Source organism: Eptatretus burgeri, chromosome 8 (genome assembly GCF_056783735.1).
Source record: "Eptatretus burgeri isolate ZD-2024b chromosome 8, Ebu_testis_v1, whole genome shotgun sequence".
Taxonomy (NCBI): domain Eukaryota; kingdom Metazoa; phylum Chordata; class Myxini; order Myxiniformes; family Myxinidae; genus Eptatretus; species Eptatretus burgeri.
In genome coordinates, this window is record NC_140968.1 from 106,614,705 (window position 1) to 106,634,922 (window position 20,218).

A 20,218-nucleotide genomic window follows, 5' to 3' on the forward strand; every position below is an offset into this window, starting at 1 on the left:
AACCAATGACAAGACACGTTGCTGCGTAGGCGTGGCCAATGGGGAAAGGGCGCCATTTAGTTCCAGTGGCGTAGGAGTGGCAATGGTCAATGGCAGCAAATGTCATGGCAAGCAAAGACAGGGAGGTAAACTTGATTTTAATTTCGATTTTAATTAACTCTGTGTGTAAGTATCACAGCAGTTGTTACTTTCATTGCAAGCGATGATTCGTGGAATGCATGTGAACATTACATAGGTGCATGCACCACTTCCGGATAGTGATGACTGACTGTATTCTAATAATTTTTCGATTTCTTATGCGCATTTATAGATGAACACAATGCCCCAATCCAGTCGTCGTTTACGAGAACGAAGGAATGGCCTGTGTGGTTGTTTGAAAGTTTTTTTTTTGGTTTGCACGTATGGCCATGCACATACAGGCACGCCAGAGCAAAGGAACGGCCTGTGTGGTTGTTTCTGGCATGCGGTTTGAAAGTTTTTTTTTTTGCACGTACGGCCATGCACGTACGGGCACGTAATAGTTCCTTGGAACACCGGAGTTCCTGACCACATGTAAAGTTTTCGTCCACAGCCTGATGGAGTACTGCTCTCCCCTCTGGGCTGGTGCTCCTGCCTCCCACCTTTCTCTAGCCTAACGCTGTGGAAACCAAGGTATTTAGGATCATTGGTATCTCCCGTGATGAAGCTGAGTCTTTGAGCCTCTCACTGCAGGCATTTCGGAGGTCTGTATGTCTTCTACTGTCTCCTTCCTGGCCTCGCTCTGTCTGAGATCTGTCCCCTCCATATTTCCGCAGTTGCGCTCAAGGCCCAACGGCAACCCCCTTTTGGTAAAACTCCCAAAATCAAGAATCACTGCTCACCTTCTTTCTTTCATTCCTCTTTTTTCCCACCTTTGGAACAACCTCCCATTCTGTCTTCAATCCCACTCTTCCCTCCAGGTCTTCAAAACAGGTGTTCACCATCACCACTGATCGTCCCCCATCCAAAACCTTGATCTTTTTTACCCCCATTAATCCACCCAAGCCCACCTCCTTCAAATTCCCTGCTTTCCTTCCTGACAGTCCTTGTAATGTCCATCTTGTATTCCTCGTGTTTTCCCCACCCCATTCCTCTCCCTTCCACAGATCTCTTAATGTCTCTGCTCCCAACTGTTTTGTCCTTCCCTCCTCTCCCACGTCTCTCGTCTCCTGCTCCCTTTGTTGTATGTTCTGTGTGTTAGCTGTTATACGAGCCTCGACATCGTAAACAAACAAAAAAAAAATCCTTCCATTTATCCCCCGCACAGAAGAGGTCCTGGTGAAGGTGTTCAAGGTGTGATTGCTCTTTCTGGTTTGTCAGTCGTGCCGGACCAGTCCTATCATTCCATCGAAACAACGATTCCAAATCGACAATTCCACCACAACAGGTCGATCCAATGACTATCGGTGCTGCTGCAGGACTCGGGAAACAAATCAATTTGATCGGTCGATCCAATGACTATCGGTGCTGCTGCTGGACTCGGGAAACAAATCAATTTGATCGTTTCGTGCAGAGACCGTTTGACCGAACGTCGGGTGAACGTCGTGGGAACGTCGGGAGAACGTCGTGGGAACACGACCTTCGGGTCACGCAACAACTTCAGTGATTTTATTTGTACCGAAGTGAACGTCCCTCGGTGTTCGCACCCGTCGAGCTGGTATTGTTGGTTCCTTGGAGAGGGTGTGACTGGGTGTGTCCATCACTGTGAGCCTGCTGGAGGGTTCGGTCTCCACGTCAACGACAAGAGATCGGCGCTTGGAGCGGACAAGACTTCTTCCAGCAGCAGGTGGGGATGACCTTACCGCTTGTTCTGAGGCCGTGGGTCACCTGGTTAGTTAAACTCGAGTAGTTAAACAGCACCACGACGCGTAAACGGGAATCAAAGCGTGTATGCCTTCTGAGAGCCGAAAACAACCCGGTCATTTACACTGTGGTCTTGTTATTCACAAGTACATCATCCAATGGACACGTGACAATAATCGATTTCACTTCCGATGGATGTATTGATGAACCTGATGGGATTACGGTTCGTTAACCCTGGATAAACGGAGTCGGAGCGGAAACTCACCTGGAATGGTAAATTGGTTTTCAATGTTTGCGAAATAAACAAAACGAACCATAAAGTCACCCGAAACAAGGATCGAGTCAGACTAAGGTGTTTCTCCGGAGTTCACAACTTCGGTGGTTCTCACGGCTTCACCTGTCCATTGTATTCCACATCATTGTGACAGAATGTCGAATCGATGAAAGGTGCGCTATTTGTGCCAACACCTGGCAACTCAGGTATTCTCGAAATCTCAATCCTCGCGAGAGTGGAAGAAAAGAGAATAAACTTTATGGTTTGATAAATGGTTGAATGGCGAAGTTTATGGTTTGTTACCATATGGGTGAATGGCGAAGTTTATGGTTTGTTACCAAATGGATGAATGGCTAAGTTTATGGTTTGTTTCCAAATGGTTGAATGGCTAAAGTTTATGGTTTGTTTCCAAATGGTTGAATGGCGAAGTTTATGGTTTGTTACCAAATGCATGAATGGCTAAGTTTATGGTTTGTTTCCAAATGGTTGAATGGCTAAGTTTATGGTTTGTTACCAAATGCATGAATGGCTAAGTTTATGGTTTGTTTCCAAATGGTTGAATGGCTAAGTTTATGGTTTGTTACCATATGGTTGAATGGCGAAGTTTATGGTTTGCTACCAAATGGTTGAATGGCGAGGTTTATGGTTTGTTACCAAATTGATGAATGGCGAAGTTTATGATTTGTTACCAAATGGATGAATAGCTAAGTTCATGGTTTGATCATGAATGGTTGAATGGCTAAGTTTATGGTTTGTTACCAAATGGATGAATGGCTAAGTTTGTGGTTTGTTTCCAAATGGTTGAATGGCTAAGTTCATGGTTTGTTTCCAAATGGTTGAATGGCTAAGTTTGTGGTTTGTTTCCAAATGGTTGAATGGCTAAGTTCATGGTTTGATAATAATGAATGGATAAATGGCTAAGTTCATGGTTTGATAATAATGAATGGATAAATGGCTAAGTTCATGGTTTGATAAATGGTTGAATGGCAAAGTTTATGGTTTGTTACCAAATGGCTGAATGGCTAAGTTTATGATTTGTTACCAAAATGGATGAATGGCTAACTTTATTTTCTGTTACCAAAATGAATGAATGGATAACTTTATGGTTTGATAACAAATGGATGAATGGCTAAGTTTATGGTTTGTTCCCAAATGGATGAATGGCTAAGTTCATGGTTTGTTACCATATGGTTGAATGGCGAGGTTTATGGTTTGTTACCAAATTGTTGAATGGCGAGGTTTATGGTTTGCTACCAAATGGTTGAATGGCGAGGTTTATGGTTTGTTACCAAATTGATGAATGGCGAAGTTTATGATTTGTTACCAAATGGATGAATAGCTAAGTTCATGGTTTGATCATGAATGGTTGAATGGCTAAGTTTATGGTTTGTTACCAAATGGATGAATGGCTAAGTTTGTGGTTTGTTTCCAAATGGTTGAATGGCTAAGTTCATGGTTTGTTTCCAAATGGTTGAATGGCTAAGTTTGTGGTTTGTTTCCAAATGGTTGAATGGCTAAGTTCATGGTTTGATAATAATGAATGGATAAATGGCTAAGTTCATGGTTTGATAAATGGTTGAATGGCTAAGTTCATGGTTTGATAATAATGAATGGATAAATGGCTAAGTTCATGGTTTGATAAATGGTTGAATGGCAAAGTTTATGGTTTGTTACCAAATGGCTGAATGGCTAAGTTTATGATTTGTTACCAAAATGGATGAATGGCTAACTTTATTTTCTGTTACCAAAATGAATGAATGGATAACTTTATGGTTTGATAACAAATGGATGAATGGCTAAGTTTATGGTTTGTTCCCAAATGGATGAATGGCTAAGTTCATGGTTTGTTACCATATGGTTGAATGGCGAGGTTTATGGTTTGTTACCAAATTGTTGAATGGCTAAGTTTATGGTTTGTTACCAAATGGATGAATGGCGAAGTTCATGGTTTGTTACCATATGGTTGAATGGCAAAGTTTATGGTTTGTTACCAAATTGTTGAATGGCTAAGTTTATGGTTTGTTACCAAATGGATGAATGGCAAAGTTTATGGTTTGTTACCATATGGTTGAATGGCAACGTTTATGGTTTGTTCCCAAATGGATGAATGGCTAAGTTTATAGTTTGATAAATGGATGAATGACTAAGTTTATGGTTTGTTCCAATATGGTTGAATGGCTAAGTTTATGGTTTGTTCCCAAATGGATGAATGGCTAAGTTTATAGTTTGATATATGGATGAATGGCTAAGTTTATGGTTTGTTACCAAATGGATGAATGGCGAAGTTAATGATTTCTTACCCTACGGTTGAATGGTGAAGTTTATGGTTTGTTCCCAAATGGATGAATTGCGAAGTTCATGGTTTGTTACCATATGGTTGAATGGCAAAGTTTATGGTTTGTTACCAAATTCTTGAATGGCTAAGTATATGGTTTGTTACCAAATGGATGAATGGCAAAGTTTATGGTTTGTTACCATCTGGTTGAATGGCAAAGTTTATGGTTTGTTCCCAACTGGATGAATGGCTAAGTTTATAGTTTGATAAATGGATGAATGACTAAGTTCATGGTTTGATCATGAATGGTTGAATGGCTAAGTTTATGGTTTGTTACCAAATGCATGAATGGCTAAGTTTATGGTTTGTTTCCAAATGGTTGAATGGCTAAGTTCATGGTTTGATAATGAATGGATGAATGGCTAAGTTTATGGTTTGTTACCAAATGGTTGAATGGCTAAGTTCATGGTTTGATAATGAATGGCTAAGTTCATGGTTTGTTACCAAATGGTTGAATGGCTAAGTTTATGATTTGTTACCAAAATGGATGAATGGCTAGGTTTATGATTTGTTACTAAAATGAATGAATGGCTAAGTTTATGATTTGTTACCAAAATGGATGAATGGCTAACTTTATGATCTGTTACCAAAATGAATGAATGGATTACTTTATGGTTTAATAACAAATAGATGAATGGCTAAGTTTGATAACAAATTAAACTCGAAAGCACAGAGATTGCAGACCCTCACCAGAACTTTTGTGTGGCATTTGTGTGCTGGTGTGTTACATAATTAATGAGACATAACTAGAACTGCCACGTTATAGCTGCTGGCAGTGATGAGCAGGTACCAAGACGTTCTGCTTTGATGCAACCCTGTTTTGATCAGACACCTGACCCTGACCCATGGCATTGTTTTTATTATTATTATTGAATTTAATTTAGAATGGGATTAAAGCAAATTCAATAACATCAAATGGAAGACCAAATATATACAGTCCTGCATTGGAGTCATCAGAAGTTACCTGAACAAGCAAAAATCAAAGATGGTCATCAGGTGGAACCTGGATAGGATTGGCATTACAGCTGCGACTTCTTTACTCTTAAACCCATCCAGGAACAGCCAAGTGAGCTTTATTCAAAAAAAAATATTTTTTTTTTACGGAAATGGCCCTTATTGGACTACTAAATATAGGATTAGCTCAGTTCCCCCATTAAATGCATGTATAGTTAGGTTGTTTGGTAAAATGGACATTATATCTGTGTCGGGAGATGTAAGAGGCTGTATTATTGTTGTGCGGTGGTGGTGGAACGAGAGGTCCCTCTTCTTCTTCGAACTGAGGAGAACGTGCACACGCAGTGCCTTGAGAAAGAAGAGTACGGCGCCGCCATCTTGCCACATGGCTCGTTCGAGCTGAGAGTTCAAATCCGTGGACTCTTGATACCTCCCTTTGTATCTTTGACCCCTTTGTATCTTTGTATCAATTTTGACCTTTGACCCCTGGATAACCCAAAAATAAATCTAATCTGAAATGTCCCCCCCCCAACCCCTAGTCCCTTGCGGGGTTTCATGAAAGCACCTCTGTATCAAACTCATCCATATACACTCAAATGTAAGGGATTGGTAACATGGTTTGTACACCAGCACATGTTTAGTGGGCCTAACTCGAAAAAATAAAAATGAAAATGGGGGTATTCGACCAAGATATTTGTGTGCCAAATTTGAAGAGCATTGATTGAGAAATGAAGGAATGGTGTGCTATTGTAATTGTTGGAAAGAATGAAAGAAAGAAGGAAGGGAAAAAAAAGAGAAGAGTACCACTGGATCTGTAGCTTATCTCGGCCCTATCCTAATGTCGTAACCCAAATTTGGGAGCATTCTGATTGGTGGGTCTGGAGAAGAAGATTTTGGAAGGAATTTATGCGATTCTCCCAAAAATTAAGCATGTCGGTCATTTTGACACACTTCCGGTCATGTGATCAGCATGAGCTCTGAAATTTAACATCCCTGCCCTGGGGTAATGTCATAACCCAAATTTGCGAGCATTCTGATTGGTGGGTCTGGAGAACATGATTTTGGAAGGAATGTACTAAGTGCGCCATTTTGACCTACTTAAAGGCACGTGACAGGAACGAGCTTTGTAATCCCAATTACCCGTCGAGAGCCAACCATTGCTCCCAAATTTCAGCCAGATTGACCCAGAGGTTTGGCCAGAGAAGTCGAAATAAGAGACAGATGACAAACAGGTGCAGGCATCACGACAAACAGGTGCCGGTATCATCACAAACAGGTGTGAGCATCTCAGTGCAGTTTGTCATGTTGGCAAACAAAGGAAAAATTTTCACTCGGCACACTTTTGGAAATTTTAAACATTCATCAGGATCTGGAGTGTTAGAGTGCCTCTAACGGACGAAGTTTAAGATGAAGGGAAAGGAATCTGATTTTGGAACCTCTTCTGGTTATGCATGTTTTGTTATGGAAACAATGTGTTTGTATTTGCTGTAGGTGTTTCCTTGGTATTGAAACAGTTTGGTTTCAGACAATCCTGTTCATGGAACTTGTGGTTGTGTGGATTCTTGACTTTTGTAAAGAAAGTTGTGTGTGGAGGCAGGGGAGGAGGGAGTAGGCTGCAGCAATATGAAATATGGAGTGGTGGGGAGGAGGGGGTAGGCTGCAGCAATATGAAATATGGAGTGGTGGGGAGGAGGGGGTAGGCTGTAGCAATATGAAATATGGGGTGGTGGGTAGGAGGGGGTAGGATGTAGCAATATGAAATGTGGGGTGGTGGGGAGGAGGGGGTAGGCTGTAGCAATATGAAATGTGGGGTAGTGGGGAGGAGGGGGTAGGCTGTAGCAATATGAAATGTGGGGTGGTGGGGAGGAGGGAGTAGGCTGCAGCAATATGAAATGTGGGGTGGTGGGGAGGAGGGGGTAGGCTGTAGCAATATGAAATGTGGGGTGGTGGGGAGGAGGGGGTAGGCTGTAGCAATATTGTTACGGTTGAGGAAATTCGCAAACCACCATTCAGGTCCCGTAGGTGAGATATCTCTGTAAGTACATGTGTAGTTAGCCCCCAAACCCGTTGTTTAGAGGGAAAAAATGTGATTCATTCGGGCTGTGACCCTTGAGATAGCCGTTTTTCTGTTCTATCTTTATTTTGAACCAACCACATCTCAACCGCCATCACACAACAACCACCAACCGCAACGCCGCTTCACAACAACAACAACGCCAACAGCCACGACCTTTACCTTTACAACTCGCTCCCGCAAACATCGCATCACCGCCATTCCAAACGTCGCCATGGTCATGGACCACCACTTTAAACCCTCCACCACCTTCGCCTCTCCTTCTGCGGCCATTCCCGCACCGCTTGTGGGCACCGAGCGTCAGGCTGTCCTGGCCTCGTGCGGGACGCGCGCCGAGCCGCGGGTGCAAATTGCGGCCTTTCCGAGGAGAAGTCGGATCAGCAATGATACACGCCCACTTCTGATCTGTCCAATCAGCAAGCGCGGGGCGGTTTGGCCCCGCCTCCAGGCGCGTCGGAGTAGAATCGGGATATGCAAATTAGAGGATCAGGGGAGACTCACGCCCCTTTTTCTCGGTCCAATGGGCGAGCGTGGCTCCACCCCCGAGCTCGTTCTGATCCAGAAATTTGCAAATGGGTTCTCCTGCCAGACTATAAAGCGCCGAGCGCGGGGCGAATTTAGTCAGTTTGAGGCAGTCAGTTGGAGAAGAGTCAAGGCGAGTTGGAGAAGGGTCAAGGCGAGTTTGAGAAGAGTCAAGTCGGGTCTGGAGGAGAGTCAGTCTGTCAGAGTTCAGAGTCTGTCGGGGAGCTGCAGAGAGAGGAAGCCTGGAGCCTGGAGCGCGGTCGAGGTGATTTGCTGCAGTTGGCTGAGGAGAATTGCGGAGGGGACCGGATAGCTCGGGTCCGAGGCAAGGAAGACGGCGGTCGGCGACGAGCTCGCAGTGGAGTCGCTCGTCATGGGACCCAAGCAAGCCAGCTATCCTCTTTCCCCAGAGCATCAACAATTCCCCCCTTTTCCCCCCCGCGCTGAGATAGTGCGAAAAGGGGGGCCCCGTTCCCACCCCACTCCAAGCAGTGCCACCGAAACCCACGAAGGAGCCACATTTGCGGCTCATCACAAGACACGGGTAGGATCCACCCGGTCTCGCGGCCCACAGGCCCCGTCTGTCCCCTTGTCTTTGAGGGTGGCCCTTTTCTTTTGCTTTTGAGTAAATGTGTTGTTGGCGCCGTCTATATAGTAAAACTGTGTAAGTGTTGTCGTGTGCTCGCGTAGTCGGTAGTAGATCTGCATTGTTGTGTTTCTTTTGTAGCATCTGCTTTTGGTGCTTAACTGTTGTAATTGTATATGTTTGCTCTCCGTGTGCCGTGGAATAAATGTGCATTATGTTGATCTGTTTTTTCCCGCCTCGCTTCGTCTTTTCCTCTATTGAATCTCCATCTTGCTTCACGGAAAAGGTTGGTAGTGGGCTTAATACGCCCGATAATTAATCGGAACCGTCGAGGCCGACGATAACACCGCTCGGTTATCCCGATAGTACAGAATGGGTCGCCTCAGTGGCCCGTGTCCGGAGTCGACCTGCGGCGAGGTGCGATCGCCCGGTCTACCCTCCGCGTGGGTACTTAGGTAGGTCGAATTTGGCGAACAACCCTATCCCACGCGGGGGCCGATTGGCACGATCGTGGTGAGGCCGAAAGGCCCACCCGTGACTAGCTCCCGGCGTTAGTTTGAGAAGGTCATGACAGAATTGTCCGTCCGGTGGGTGACGTGCCGCGATTCGAGTTACGTGGCCGTTCGCACGCCGGCGGGCGCGAATTCGCAACAATATGAAATGTGGGGTGGTGGGGAGGAGGGGGTAGGCTGTAGCAATATGAAATGTGGGGTGGTGGGGAGGAGGGGGTAGGCTGTAGCAATATGAAATGTGGGGTGGTCGGGAGGAGGGGGTAGGCTGTAGTAATATGAAATGTGGGGTGGTCGGGAGGAGGGGGTAGGCTGTAGCAATATGAAATGGGGGGTGGTGGGGAGGAGGGGGTAGGCCGTAGCAATATGAAATGTGGGGTGGTGGGGAGGAGGGGGTAGGCTGTAGCAATATGAAATGTGGGGTGGTGGGGAGGGAAAATTCAGTTGTTGTTTTTTTTTGAGGTGGGGAGTTGCCATATATTCACAAGCCTCACCAGTGGATCAGCCCTTATGGAAAATTACAAACTTTCAATTGAAAGAATAAATTGAACACCTGCTCTCATATCATGGCTGATCTTTTTTTTATTTTTTTGACTTGTTTTTCAAAATCAGGAATGAAGTGAAGACGAGGAGTTTGCAAACATCGTCTGCCCAACATGGAGAATGACAAAGCACCCATCCTGCCAGAGAATACCAAGCAAAAGAGGAGTGACACCTCTCCATCCATTGAACCCACAGCGGTGAACTCTCAACCTGATGATGAAGCAGGTTGTTTTGAACGACGGTGCATCAACTTTGGCTGCGATGACCTCACAATCTCGAAGTTGTATTATTTTTTTTATTTTGGGGCTTATGGATCCTTCTTTCCACTCCTACCTGTTTATTACAAGCAGCTTGCTATGACACCATTTCATAGCGGAATCCTCATGGGCATTCGCTACTTCATCGAGTTCTGCAGTGCACCCCTTTGGGGTCTAGTGGCCGACTACAGCCGTCGGGGGAAGCTGCTCCTCCTATCAGGACTCCTCTGCTGGATGGCCTTCAACCTGGCTATTGGCTTCCTGCCCCCTGTGCCTGGAACATGCTTATTACCAGGGGTCAACCAGACGAAACCTGAAAATATCGTTACCAATCCAGAGCAGCAATCTTTAAACGACAGAAGAAGAAGATTCGCCTTTCACAAAATTACGGAGCAATCTGAATTTTTCAAAACGGACTCCAAAAATCAACTACACCGAAAGGTCAGAGACAATTTGGCTCAGGAACACACTGATGGGATAATTCCCCAAACAGGGATTAAAAATGGCGTTAGGACGTCCATACCTCCACCAAAGCCTTTTCAGGTTACTTTCAGCAATGATGCCATCACATCACTCTTCCTCCTCATATTGCTCTTGGTCATCTTCAGCGAGTTCCTTGGAACTCCAGCACTGACGATCGCTGATGCTGTCACCTTGATGTATTTGGGTGAGAGTAAAAAAAGTTATGGGCAGCAGCGCATGTGGGGTTCATTGGGGTGGGCTACCCTCATGTTCACGGTCTCATTTATGATCGACTTCACAACAATAGGCCAAAGTGGTGGAAGCCACGTGGAACTGCCATGTAAGATCGCCGATCCCAGCAACTATCACGTGAGTTTTGTTGCCTTTGCCATTATGACTGGAATAGCTTTCATCGTGGCCACACAGTTCAACTTCACAGAACATTGTCATGTGACTGACATGATGGGTGAAAGGCACCAGGGTGTTGAACCTGAGCAGGTGAAGGGTGAATACAAGGAACAAGATCTGGGTCAGCTGGTAGGGTTACTCTGCTCCATACGCTACGGCTCAGTGCTCTACATCACCTGGTTCACGGGTTGCTGCTACGGCTTCCTGTTTACCTTTCTTTACTGGCACTTGGGGGATCTCAACGGGACCCCAGCGCTCTTTGGTGTCTGCTCATTGCTGTTACATTTGTCCGAGGTGGCCACTTTCTTTTTCAGCTCTCACCTCTTTAACCTGCTGGGTTGTATCAAGTAAGTTTATAAAAACTCATTTCCCTCAAAGGGGAATTCAGAAGTAATTAAATGTGTGTGTTTAAATGAGATAATGTGTTACATGCTGTCAGAGTTTCCTTCAAACAAATTCAAGTTAATGTAGGCTGAAGTCAATATTATGTAAACTACCTTCAGGCAGATAATCTGAATATTCATCCGCAAGCTGCACACAGTACCAAATGCCACACACTCAAACTACGGACGTTCAAAAGCATTGCGATCATCATTTATAGCCGACTAAGCAGATTGGTTCAGAGAGTAACTTCATCGCGTAACTTTGATTGTTACTTTGTCACAACACAGTTTATTCTAAGTTAGTTATTTACATGGGCCCAGAATGGTCCAATCTAACTTAGTTATTTACACGGGCCCAGTACGATCAAATGTAACTTGGTTATTTACACGGGCCCAGTATGATCAAATGTAACTTAGTTATTTACACGGGCTCAGTATGATCTAATCTATCTTAGTGATTTACACGGGCCCCATACGGTCTAATCTAACTTGGTTATTTACACGGGCCCCATACGGTCTAATCTAACTTGGTTAATTACACGGGCCCAGTACAGACTAATCTAACTTGGTTATTTACACGGGCCCCATACGGTCTAATCTATCTTAGTTACTTACACAGTCCCAGTACAGTCTAATCTCTCTTAGTTATTTACACGGGCCCAGTACAGACTAATCTAACTTGGTTATTTACACGGGCCCCATACAGTCTAAACTAACTTAGTTATTTACATGGGCCCAGTACAGTCTAATCTAACTTGGTTATTTACACGGGCCCAGTACAGACTAATCGAACTTGGTTATTTACATGGGCCCCATACGGTCTAATCTATCTTAGTTATTTACACGGGAACAGTATGGTCGAATCTAACTTGCTTATTTACACGGGCCCAGTACAGTCTAATCTAACTTAGTTATTTACACGGGCCCAGTATGATCAAATGTAACTTAGTTATTTACACGGGCCCAGTATGATCAAATTTAACTTAGTTATTTACACGGGCCCCATATGGTCTAATCTATCTTAGTTATTTATACAGGCCCGTACAGTCTAATCTAACTTAGTTATTTACACGGGCCCAGTACAGTCTAATCTAACTTAGTTATTTACACGGGCCCCAGACGGTTTACTCTATCTTAGTTATTTATACAGGCCCGTACAGTCTAATCTAACTTAGTTATTTACACGGGCCCCATACAGTCTAAACTAACTTAGTTATTTACATGGGCCCAGTACAGTCTAATCTAACTTAGTTATTTACATGGTCCCAGTACAGTCTAATCTAACTTTGTTATTTACATGGTCCCAGTACAGTCTAATCTTACTTAGTTATTTACATGGGCCCAGTACTGTCTAATCTAACTTAGTTATTTACATGGGCCCAGTACAGTCTAATCTAACTTAGTTATTTACAGGGGCCCAGTACAGTCTAATCCAACAGTTATTTACATGGGCCCCGTACAGTCTAATCTAACTTAGTTATTTACAGGGGCCCAGTACAGTCTAATCTAACTGAGTTATTTACATGGGCCCAGGACAGTCTAATCTAACTTAGTTATTTACATGGGCCCAGTACTGTCTAATCTAACTTCGTTATTTACATGGGCCCAGTACAGTCTAATCTAACTTGGTTATTTACAGGGCCCCATACAGTCTAATCTAACTTGGTTATTTACAGGGGCCCAGTACAGTCTAATCGAACTTAGTTATTTACAGGGGCCCAGTACAGTCTAATCTAACTTTGTTATTTACATGGGCCCAGTACTGTCTAATCTAACTTCGTTATTTACATGGGCCCAGTACAGTCTAATCTAACTTAGTTATTTACATGGTCCCAGTACAGTCTAATCTAACTTTGTTATTTACATGGTCCCAGTACAGTCTAATCTTACTTAGTTATTTACATGGGCCCAGTACTGTCTAATCTAACTTAGTTATTTACATGGGCCCAGTACAGTCTAATCTAACTTAGTTATTTACAGGGGCCCAGTACAGTCTAATCCAACAGTTATTTACATGGGCCCCGTACAGTCTAATCTAACTTAGTTATTTACAGGGGCCCAGTACAGTCTAATCTAACTGAGTTATTTACATGGGCCCAGGACAGTCTAATCTAACTTAGTTATTTACATGGGCCCAGTACTGTCTAATCTAACTTCGTTATTTACATGGGCCCAGTACAGTCTAATCTAACTTAGTTATTTACACGGGCCCCATACAGTCTAAACTAACTTAGTTATTTACATGGGCCCAGTACAGTCTAATCTAACTTAGTTATTTACATGGTCCCAGTACAGTCTAATCTAACTTTGTTATTTACATGGTCCCAGTACAGTCTAATCTTACTTAGTTATTTACATGGGCCCAGTACTGTCTAATCTAACTTAGTTATTTACATGGGCCCAGTACAGTCTAATCTAACTTAGTTATTTACAGGGGCCCAGTACAGTCTAATCCAACAGTTATTTACATGGGCCCCGTACAGTCTAATCTAACTTAGTTATTTACAGGGGCCCAGTACAGTCTAATCTAACTGAGTTATTTACATGGGCCCAGGACAGTCTAATCTAACTTAGTTATTTACATGGGCCCAGTACTGTCTAATCTAACTTCGTTATTTACATGGGCCCAGTACAGTCTAATCTAACTTGGTTATTTACAGGGCCCCATACAGTCTAATCTAACTTGGTTATTTACAGGGGCCCAGTACAGTCTAATCGAACTTAGTTATTTACAGGGGCCCAGTACAGTCTAATCTAACTTTGTTATTTACATGGGCCCAGTACTGTCTAATCTAACTTCGTTATTTACATGGGCCCAGTACAGTCTAATCTAACTTGGTTATTTACAGGGCCCCATACAGTCTAATCTAACTTGGTTATTTACAGGGGCCCAGTACAGTCTAATCGAACTTAGTTATTTACAGGGGCCCAGTACAGTCTAATCTAACAGTTATTTACATGGGCCCAGTACAGTCTAATCTAACTTCGTTATTTACATGGGCCCAGTACAGTCTAATCTAACTTCGTTATTTACAGGGCCCCATACAGTCTAATCTAACTTGGTTATTTACAGGGGCCCAGTACAGTCTAATCGAACTTAGTTATTTACAGGGGCCCAGTACAGTCTAATCTAACTTTGTTATTTACATGGGCCCAGTACTGTCTAATCTAACTTCGTTATTTACATGGGCCCAGTACAGTCTAATCTAACTTGGTTATTTACAGGGCCCCATAAGTCTAATCTAACTTGGTTATTTACAGGGGCCCAGTACAGTCTAATCGAACTTAGTTATTTACAGGGGCCCAGTACAGTCTAATCTAACAGTTATTTACATGGGCCCCGTACAGTCTAATCTAACTTGGTTATTTACATGGGCCCAGTACAGTCTAATCTAACTTAGTTATTTACAGGGGCCCAGTACAGTCTAATCGAACTTAATTATTTACAGGGGCTCAGTACAGTCTAATGTAACAGTTATTTACATGGGCCCCGTACAGTCTAATCTAACTTGGTTATTTACATGGGCCCAGTACAGTCTAATCTAACTTAGTTATTTTCAGGGGCCCAGTGCAGTCTAATCTAACTTAGTTATTTACATGGGCCCTGTACAGTCTAATCTAACTTGGTTATTTACACGGGCCCAGTGCAGTCGAATCTAACTTAGTTATTTACAGGGGCCCAGTACAGTCTAATCTAACTTAGTTATTTACATGGGCCCAGTGCCGTCTCATCTAACTTAGTTATTTACATGGGCCCACTACAGTCTAATCTAAGTTAGTTATTTACAAGGGCCCAGGACAGTCTAATCTAACTTAGTTATTTACATGGGCCCACTACAGTCTAATCTAACTTAGTTATTTACATGGGCCCAGTACAGTCTAATCTAACTTAGTTATTTAAAGGGGCCCAGTACAGTCCAATCTAACTTAGTTATTTACACGGGCTCAGTACAGTCCAATCGAACTTTGTTATTTACATGGTCCCAGTACAGTCTAATCTGAAAATGATCATTATAAAATAGTTAAAACACCCGAAAAAAATGATTATTATAAAATCGTTAAACTACCCGCTAAAAATGATCATTATAAAATAGTTAAAACACCTGCTAAAAATGATAATTATAAAATAGTTAAAACACTCACTAAAAATTATCATTATAAAATGGTTAAAACACCCAGTAAAAATGATTATTATTATAAAATGGTTAAAACACACGCTAAAAATTATCATTATAAAATAGTTAAAACACCCGCTAAAATAGTTAAAACACCCTCTGAAAGGATCATTGTAAAATAGTTAAAACACCCACAAAAAATGATTATTATAAAATAGTTAAAACACCCGCCAAAAATGATCATTATAAAATAGTTAAAACATCTGCTAAAAATGATCATTATAAAATCGTTGAAACACCCACTAAAAATGATCATTATACAATTGTTAAAACACCTGCTTGTAATTGTTATTCTAAAATGGTAAAAACACCCGCTAAAACTTATCATTATAAAATGGTTAAAACACCCATTTAAAATTATCATTATAAAATAGTTAAAACACCTGGTAAAAATGATCATAAAATGGTTAAAACACATGCTAAAAATTATCGTTATAAAAAAGTTAAAACACCCACTAAAATAGTTAAAGGACCTTCTGAAAGGATCATTATAAAATGGTGAAAACACCCACTAAAAATGATCATTATAAAATAGTTAAAACACCTGCTAAAAATGATCATTATAAAATGGTTAAAACACCCACTCAAAATGATCATTATAAAATTGTTAAAACACCTGGTAAAAATAATCATAAAATGGTTAAAACACCCGCTAAAAATTATCATTATAAAATGGTTAAAACACATGCTAAAAATTATCATTATAAAATAGTTAAAACACCTGCTAAAATAGTTAAAACACCCTCTGAAAGGATCATTATATAATGGTGAAAACACCCACTAAAAATGATCATTATAAAATAGTTAAAACACCCGTGAAAAATGATCATTATAAAATGGTTAAAACAACCGCTAAAAATGATCATTATACAATTGTTAAAACACCCCCTAAAAATTGTCATTCTAAAATGGTGAAAACACCCACTAAAAATGATCATTATAAAATAGTTAAAACACCCGCTAAAAATGATCATTATAAAATAATTAAAAGTTATGGTAAGTAAGATAAAAAGTTGTGTGGGTTTTCAGATTTGTTTAATATATTGTTGTTTTTTTCCTGTGTTTTGTACGTTTCATCTATTTTTTGTTTGCTAGGCTTGTTGAATGGTTTTGTATGAAACGTAAACAAAGTGAAGGAACCCATACCCCCTTAGTTGCATTAATTATTATGGGGAAAAATTCCCCACTATCTGTCGTTTCGTTGTAAGTTCAACTTTTCTGGACCGTATCTTGGATGTATAGTGAGGACCCCCTTTACTTTCGTTGTGTACAGTGTATTACAGGTAATACCCAATGTCGGTAATATATCACATTTGAGGTGTGCACTGCACACAACACAAGAAAGATATATTATGCACAACTCATGTATTATATCTTACCTTTGTTATTATGTACATTGTCCAGTGCATTCCTCGTGCATCAGATATCTTATCTGTATTTTACTGAAATAGTTATCACCCTCCTGGCTTTGCCATTACACTGCCTGACTCAGGGTTGTCGTCTTGGCCGTCACGCCCCTAAGCTCAAAGTGCAGCCATGAAAACCGTCTGGCACTCAGCTCACTTTACCCAACATGGATTTATACGGTTCACCTGTGCACCATTGTAATCCTCATTCACTTCATATTTATGATTACCGTCCTGTCGGCTCCTTTCCATACTGGGACTTGATAACCTTTTTCTTGTTGCTTTTTCTAGATAACAAGAGAAGTGTCAATTTATATTTTTCCATGCGTTCATGAACCCATAACACACACCGCTTTGGGGTCGTAGTTCAAGGTGTATGCCCTGTGGATATATTTAACCTATTAATGTGAATCATACAGTGGAGAAAAAACAAATGTTTCGATCTGTCAACACAGTACAGACTGAAACCATTTGGAATGTTTGTCTAATGACAGCTCTTCACTCTTAGTCCTTCCTCCCTGTAATATAAATAAATGAAGGCAATACTAGAAGTTAAAAACATTCCATCTCAGCCTTAGAAGAGGAGCCACAACTACAAACGTTTTAAATATCAACCTTGTACAAGGTTTATAGTTATTACATGTTTGTACACATTATATACATTATACAGATAATATAAATGTTTGGAATGTTGTACAATAGGATACCAGTATGGCTTTAAAATATGACGGTTGCTTAAATAACCAAATTTATATTTAATTGAATTAAATATATTAAAACGATTTTTTTTTTTAAAGAGGATAAAACAAATTACTAACTTAAGGCACACAGAAGAAATTGTAACACCACATCACATTTATGGTAAGGACATTAGGAGACATCAGTGTACTTTTACATGAATTACAATGACGTTAGGCAACAATGTTGTATGGTTGCTGTAAGAGATGGTATTTGCAAATCCCCAATGTACATGGATTTAGGATTTCAATCTCGGATTGAGCCATGTGCTCACATGGGAATGACAAATGTACCAAGTCGAATATAGAAACAATGGGAATTAATTAGATAATTTACTTGACAAGTAATTCAATTCATGCACTGCCAAATGCAAATCCATGGTAAGTGAACACCATATTGAGGAACTTCCCAAATTCTCAGCAAGTCAAAATCGGTGATATTATAATGTTAATATGTCAGAGCAAACACCCAAGTAATGGCACTTGTTTGTAGAGGAACATTTTGTGCCTCCTTTGTTTAAATTATTAACTATAGAAAGCATCTGAAAATGCAAACTCCATCCGCGTCTGCTTTCTTTTCTGACTTCTTATTCCATGAGCTAAACGTGATGAAAACAGCTAAAAACTAGAAGAGCACTCGGTAGAGCACATACCTCCACCACGTAATGCCTGATCCACGAGAACATATCGGGCCCAATACATTTTTGAAATATCATGCTATATATAGTTTCTGGCCCTATCTCTCAATGGTGAAGAATCACTATAAAAATAAACAATTCTCGTATCCACATCCAGATCCGGATCTTCACCAAAATCGAATCAATTCGTCCTTGCCACACATCCAACCTGTCCTCCAAGTTTATTCCGAATCCGTCCAAACTTTTTGAAATATCGTGCGAGATATTGAGGTATCATCCCAGGTCAGGTAACATGCAACCCAGTGCTACCTGCTGCATGGTCGGGTAGTCGGCGACTAAACTGACTACCCTCACTGGCTCACCAGTGGGGAGGGTGACTGTGACACACTGCAGGACTAAAAACAATACCCGCTAAAGGGCGGATGAGCTTCTCTAAGGAGCCAACAGCCATCTAGTAAGAAAATGGTGTCTAAAAAAACACCCATCTTGTTGGAACGGTTTTTTCGGTCGTAGGTTGTAGCAGCAACCACTCAAGGTGGTACTACCGTTCTGACTTAGGAGCGTTAGAGTGGTGCCCAGAACCATTTTACACTCTCCGTATCAGGATTGCTGGTCTTACTTTCTGTCTCACTCAAACTAAAGTGACCGGGCTAGCTTCAGTATCTCTTTCTTGCAACCAAACATCACACGCTTTTCTTACTCACTCATTTTCACTCCTCACTTTACATTCTCTTTTATTTCTCTTTATTTAAGGCCTGGCCTCGATGAGGACTATTTTGTCCATGACTAGAGCCTTCAACATTAAAAACAAAACAAAAAGGATATTGGTTTGGCCCCGTCTCTCACTGGTGAAGAATCACTTAAAAAAAAATTTGTATCCTGATCCAGATCTTCACCAAAATGTAATCAATTTGGCCTTGTCATACACCCAACCTATTTCAGAAATTCAGCCTATTGTCGACATTTTGGCCTATGTCGACAGATTTGGATCCGGATTTGGATCTTCACCAAAATTAAGCATTGCTGTCGTTGGCCGGTTACCTTACATGTACAAAAAAGTTCAGCACATTTGCTTGAAAACTGCAGCCAAAAATCGTGTGACAAGCTGACAAGCAGACAGACAGACAGACAAACGTGACAGACCAACATACTTGGCGAATTTCTTTGCCAATTAACAAGCAATCAGACAGGCATAATAACACACAAGACCAACTAATATACTTGAAAAATCTTAGATTTTCACAAGTAACAAATAAACAGACAGGGGTGGAAAAAAAAAACCTCCCAACTTCAGTGGTAGAGCACTCAGTGTTGTGCATACATCCACCAGGCTGAACAGTTTACATTTTGTATCCCACTGATATGCTGGATCTGGATCCAGGCCTGAATCAAAATTTCATCGGCTTGTTCTTGTCACCAAACTAACTCATCCGCCTTGTTTTGTCTGAATCCGTCCACAACTTTTTGAGATATCCTGTTCACAGACAAACAGACAGACAGACAGGGGTGAGCACATGACCTCTGCCCACCTTCAGTAGCAGAGGTAACTAAAGAGTTCTTCGAACACGATACCCCACACAGTGTTAAAGGATATATTTCAATTTTAATACCGTGATGATTTTAAAGATCGTTAAAAAAAAATCCAGAAGTTTAGTGCTACTGAAGCAGTCTTATACATCAATCACCCTTGTATAAGATAACATTGAATCGCAGTTGAGACAATGCAGGCTTAATTGATCACCACAGAACGCAGTGTCAATCGGCATCATGTCCATATCAGTGGCGTCTCCTTCACCCTGAACCTGCACCCTCTCACATGCCATCCCCTCTCATGCTATATCCAGAGCCTATAGAAAGTGTACACCCCCTTTCAAAATTTTCACCTTTTGTTGCCTTAAAGCCCGGGATTAAATTACATCAAATCAGACTTTCCCCACCTTAATTTACACATCGTAACCCACAACTTCCAAATGAAAAACAAATTCTACAAATTTCAGAAAATTTATACCTGAGCTAATTTACAATTCCTATTATTGTAAATTTTACAATTGCTATTATATGGGGAGTGGACACTTGACCAACCAAGATAATCTAATTTTGTATTTTTTAATTAATTTTTTGAAATTTGTAGAAT

At 41.4% G+C, this 20,218-nt stretch overlaps 1 protein-coding gene across 1 annotated transcript in view; it reads left to right on the top strand.

Annotated features, from left to right (window-relative positions):
- The window catches only part of LOC147022494 (major facilitator superfamily domain-containing protein 6-like), a 98,383-nt gene that overhangs the window by 57,722 nt on the left and 20,443 nt on the right, over positions 1-20,218 (top strand). The window contains 2 exon segments of the mRNA XM_085893451.1: positions 9,688-9,712; positions 9,714-11,092. Coding sequence (XP_085749577.1) covers positions 9,688-9,712; positions 9,714-11,092 — 1,404 coding nt within the window.